At 66.4% G+C, this 4979-nt stretch overlaps 1 protein-coding gene across 5 annotated transcripts in view; it reads left to right on the forward strand.

Annotated features, from left to right (window-relative positions):
* The window catches only part of TRAF7 (TNF receptor associated factor 7), a 19913-nt gene that overhangs the window by 8635 nt on the left and 6299 nt on the right, over nucleotides 1-4979 (forward strand). For 3 of the 5 annotated variants that reach the window (XM_023728393.1, XM_023728395.1, XM_023728394.1), the window contains exons 3-6: nucleotides 191-248; nucleotides 1918-2009; nucleotides 4209-4325; nucleotides 4707-4799. In XM_023728393.1, coding sequence (XP_023584161.1) covers nucleotides 191-248; nucleotides 1918-2009; nucleotides 4209-4325; nucleotides 4707-4799 — 360 coding nt within the window. Of the gene's footprint in view, nucleotides 1-160; nucleotides 249-1917; nucleotides 2010-4208; nucleotides 4326-4706; nucleotides 4800-4979 lie in introns of all 5 variants that reach the window. The other 2 variants (XM_023728396.1, XM_023728397.1) reach the window with 2 other exon arrangements.

The following is a 4979-nucleotide window of genomic DNA, read 5'->3' on the forward strand; positions in this document are numbered from 1 at the left end:
GTAGGGGGGGTGTCTGTGCCCAGACACATGGCACATTAGTGTGTGTGTGTGCCACGTGTCCACGTGTGTGTTTGTAGGGGGGGTGTCTGTGCCCACACACACGTGGTACATTAGTGTGCGTGTGCTGTGTGTCCATGTGTGCGTGTCCACGCTCTCCCAGGCCGAGACCGCGTCTTTGCTCTCTCTGTAGACCAGGATGGAGACGACCTTCGGACCTGCCTTTTCAGCTGTCACCACCATCACGAAAGGTGAGCCTCTGAGCCCAGGCTGGCCTGGCAGATGCAGGGCACAGGGTCTGCTCCCTCCTCCCCCGCCCATTCCCGAGGGGCATTTCCTGGTGGGTGGGAGAATGGGCGACTCAGCTCGCACCCTCTGTTCCCTGCCAGTCTTGGCCCTGGCCAGGCAGGGGTGAGGCCATCCGGCACCCCCTCCTCAGCTCCCCTCCCCACCTGGCATCCGCGGCCCCTCCAGCATCGGTGGAGCTCCGTTCCTGAGTACGGTCCAATAGCCTCAGGCTGGCTCTTCAGGAAGGCCGTAGGGAATGGCAGCCAGGACGCTGCCCCCTTCCGGAAGAAGCGCGGGAGTGTGCTCTTCCCGTCAGGCCTGGGGCTCCTGGGTGTGAGTTTGTTCTGCTTTTTTGGCACCTCACCCCTGGGAGGAGGACAGGAACCTCTAATTAGCTTTTTAATTGCTTTTCCGTGGTTTTCTCTGGAGACGTGGCCACAGGGTTGTGGGCCGCCTCGCGCTCCTGGGCTCACCAGGCCCTCTGCTGGGTGGCCCGGTCAAGTGTCTTTTCTGAGTAAAGAGGGAGGTGGCCATCGCTTCCGGCGGCACACCTCGGAGCGCCCCGTCACGGCAGCTGGGAGCTCCCAGGGCAGCAGCCAGTCCAGGCAGCAACTGGGAGATGAGGCCCAGAGAGCTGCCCCCCAAACCCCTCCCATCACAGAAGGGGAAACTGAGGCCCAGCCACAGGGCAGCAGGAAAAGCCTGGATCTTAAACCCTGGCCTGGGGACTGGTCGTCATACCCAAGCCTGGCTGGGGCTGAGCCATGGCGGCCACGGCAGGGCCTCTGGCTGAGGGGGTCGAGCCAGCCACCAGCAGGGACCCGGGGGATATCCCGACCCCAAGGCTGTGGGGATGGCTCTGTCTGGCCCCCTCGTGGACTGCTGAGCCTCACGGCAGGCTAGCCCTGCCCACTGGCCCCAGCGGGCTGTGATGTGGAGGCAGGGAGGGAGGCGGAAAGTCTGTGGCCGGCCCGTGGGAGGAGAGCCTGGTTCTGAACCCCCAGATGCAATCCTGGCCCAGCCACACACGGCTGAGGCCTTGGCCCTCTGCCTCAGTTTCCTCCTGTGTAAATGGGGCTTCCAGGGGTGACGGGCAGGTCAAGTGAGTTGATGTCCCCGCTCCTGCCAAGTGACCCGCAGTGCAGCCGTTTGGGTGTTGGCTGGGCGCAGAGCCGGCCCCGGGTCAAGCTGGGACCATGGGAACCCCGTCACAGGGGCTCAGAGAAAAGGCCCCTCCCCACCTGCCTGGGCCACGCTCCGGGCTCTGTCTGACTGTGGGAGGCAGCTGAGCCTGCCCCCATCAGCTCAGGGAGGGCCGGGAGCAGGAGACAGCCCCAGAGGGGCTGGAGGTGCTCCTGGGGGCATGGGGCCAGGTCTCCCTTTTAGCACCTGGTGGCAGAGTTCCCAGTGGCCCCAGAGCTCAGCGCCGGCTGTGTGGCCCCCTCAGACCCAGAAAGAGGCAGTTTGTTGCGGAGCGGGGGCGGGGGCAAGGAGTGTCTGTGGAGAACCCCTGCTCGACGCCCAGCCTGTGTCTCCAGCCTGGCAGAGCCGTGGGCTAGCCCAGTGCCCGCAGTGCTGGTCAGGCCCCTCAGTGGCCTGTGCTCACGTTGGTCCCGGCCTCTCTTCTCCCAGCCGACGGCACCAGCACGTATAAACAGCACCGCAGGACACCCTCCTCCTCCAGCACCCTCGCCTACTCCCCGCGGGATGAGGAGGACAGCATGGTAGGTCCCTGTGCCCCTGCCCCATCCCCCGGGCCCCCCGGGCGCGGCCCAGGGCTAAGGTCTGCAGGCAGAAGGGGCTGATGAGGTGAGGGAGGGGAGGGAAGGCCATTGGCAGAGGGAACAGCCCCTGCAGGTACCCTGAGACTTGAGTACACAGGCGAGTCCAGGTTGGGAAGGAGGCCCCAGTGGGCCCCAGGTGCCCTGGGCCGTGGAGGCAGCCCGGAAGAGGGGTGCCTGCTTCATCTTAAGGGGAACAGGAGCGCAGGACACCTGATCGGAAGGATCAGATCGGGCCTAGACCCGCCCCTCTGCCATCAGGTGAAGGCCGGCCTCAGGTTGTCAGAGTGGAAGCAGGAGGCCTCAGGAATCCTCACAAGAGCGAGGGTGGGTGGACCCGAGCTGTGACGTCAGCAGAGGTGGGGACCTGTGAGCCTTTGCTGACCATGGGGACCCTGGAACATTTCCTGGGACTGTGCGACCTGAGGAGGGGAGTCAGGCAGAGGCAGGCTGGCTGCTGGCTCTCGAGCCCTGCCAGGCTGGTCGCTGGGTCGCTTCTCTTTTGCCTCAATTCCTCCTTTGCCAGGCTGGACTTGGCCGGGCGTGGCAGCTGTGCTGACACATGCCGCTGGCTCTCCAGCTCCCCCAGCCTCTCTTAGGACCCCGAGCCTCACCTCATGCTGGGCTGCTGGGCCTTTTTGTTTCGCAGGGGGGGCTTGTTCTAAGTTAACAAACATGCTGTGTGTCTGCCACTGTGTTGGGCCTTGTACTAGGCATCCCTGGGCCCCCGCCTGCCTCAGTCTCCACGACCTCTGACCTGGCCTGTTGACTGAGTGGCCACACAGAGTGAGGTGGACCTAAGGTGGCATAAGCAGCACCGTGAGGGCCTGAGGCAGCCACCATGCTCGCCCAGGGGCACTTTCTCTTCTGGCTGGGGCCCCGCAGGCCAGGGTTCTTCCTGACCCCCAGCTCAGACACGGTTGCTGGCCCAGCCCAGGCCTGCCTGGCCCTCAGCCCCTTGGCTCTGCGGGCAGGGACCTCGCGAGCAGCCAGTATGGGACAGGCAGGCAGTGGGAGTGGAGCTGTACGGCCCTGAGCTTGGCTGTCCCGGGAGGCTGTGACTCACTTCCTGTCATCTTTCTCCTGTGCCACGAGTCTGTGCAAACACCACAGACGCCAGGCCACTTGACACACAGGGGCACTGCCCTGGCCAGGAGGCGTGTGTCTGGGCCCATGGGTACACGAGGTTCTGCACCCCCTGCTTGGGGGGAGCCAGGGATGGCACTGTGGCCTGGACCTCTGCAGCCCTTGGGCTTCCCACTAGGGCTGGGGGGTGTTCCAGCAGCCTCCATGCCCCAGGAAGGCACAGCCAGCTGGGCAGCTCGGCCAGAGCAGAGGCTGCTCCCTGCAGCTGGGTCTGAGGGAGAAAGGCCAGGCCTAGGAGGTGTGGCAGGCATGCCGGGTATGGGCGGCTGGGGTGCCTATGCATTGCTATCCTGAAGGATTGGGGCTCAGGAATGGGGGGCTGCAGGGAGCAGCAGTGCTTACAGGAGCTCTTCTAGCAGTTACCAGGCCCAGTGGGGAGGCAGGGGCAGTGCTCCTACCGGAGTCCGACCTTGGCAGGGCATGCTGTGGGAGCTCAGGCAGAGCTAGCACCCAGCCCCTGCTTCCCGGGATGCTGGCCTGGGGTTGCTGGATCTGTCCCCACCATCCCTGGGCAGGGTGGCCAGGCGGGGGCAGCGAGCCTGTGACACCGGAGCCCGTGCCCCTTCCCAGCCTGCTCCCTCCACGGATTCAGGCCACGGCCCCCAGGATTGGTTGGTGGGGGTGCTCTCTCCGTGCCCTCGTTCCATCACGGGAAGCAGGAAGCAGCCCCAGCGTGTCCTCGTAGAATTGAATAGCAGGAAGTCTCTCCATTTACACAAAGAGAGGTGGCTGTTGAGGGCGGGCAGCAGAACGGCGGGTGTCGGGGCCAGCGGCCGGTGGGCGGGGGCTCAGGGCCCACACCGCTCCCCCACGCCGCGGCCCCTCTGGGGACTCGGGCTCGCTTTGTGAGAGCCCGCTAGGAGGGGGGCGGCTCTGCTGTCGAGTGTCCACGGGGGCTAGCCCCACCCCGCCTCCCGGGACTGGGGGTGCCGACCCCTGCTGGGCCCACGCGGAGGCCCTCCTGACAGGCCCCTGCTGGCCTCTGGTGTGCTGCAGCCCCCCATCAGCACGCCGCGCCGCTCTGACTCGGCCATCTCCATCCGCTCCCTGCACTCTGAGTCCAGCATGTCCTTGCGCTCCACGTTCTCGCTGCCTGAGGAGGAGGAGGAGCCGGTACGTGGGGAGGGTCCTCGGTAGGGGCAGGGGTGGGTGTGGGGCCAGCAGGCCCTGAGGGGCGTCCGTGTGCCGCCGGGCAGCAGGGCACCAGCCAGGGGGCGTACAGGGTGGGGGGCCTGGGGGGCCCTTTCTGTTCTCCATCTAGGAAGCGGGAGGTGGCAGCTGGCTCCGTCCTCCCGTCCTCCCGCTGGCCACAGTGCCCTGTCTGGCGCTGCTCTGGGCCGCGTACCCTCCTGCCCTCTCCCTCTCCTGGCCTCCCTCACGCTCAGGCCTCTCAGGGCTCACCCCAAGCTGTGAGGCGCCCGACCATGAGAGAGCAGCCCCCCGCTCTGTGGGGTCTGTGGGCCACATGTCACCCGCCCCCCTGTGGGGCTGCAGGAACCGCTGGTGTTTGCCGAGCAGCCGTCGGTGAAGCTGTGCTGCCAGCTGTGCTGCTGCGTGTTCAAGGACCCCGTGATCACCACGTGTGGGGTGAGGGGGACCCCGTGATCACCATGCGGGGGGAGGGGGTGGGACCCCGTGGTCACCACGTGTGGGGTGAGGGGGACCCCGTGATCACCATGTGGGGGGGGAGGGGGCGGGACCCCGTGATCACCATGTTGGGGGGAGGGGGTGGGACCCCGTGATCACCATGCGGGGGGTGGGGCCACT

Source organism: Trichechus manatus, unplaced genomic scaffold (genome assembly GCF_000243295.1).
Source record: "Trichechus manatus latirostris isolate Lorelei unplaced genomic scaffold, TriManLat1.0 scaffold00024, whole genome shotgun sequence".
NCBI lineage: Eukaryota > Metazoa > Chordata > Mammalia > Sirenia > Trichechidae > Trichechus > Trichechus manatus.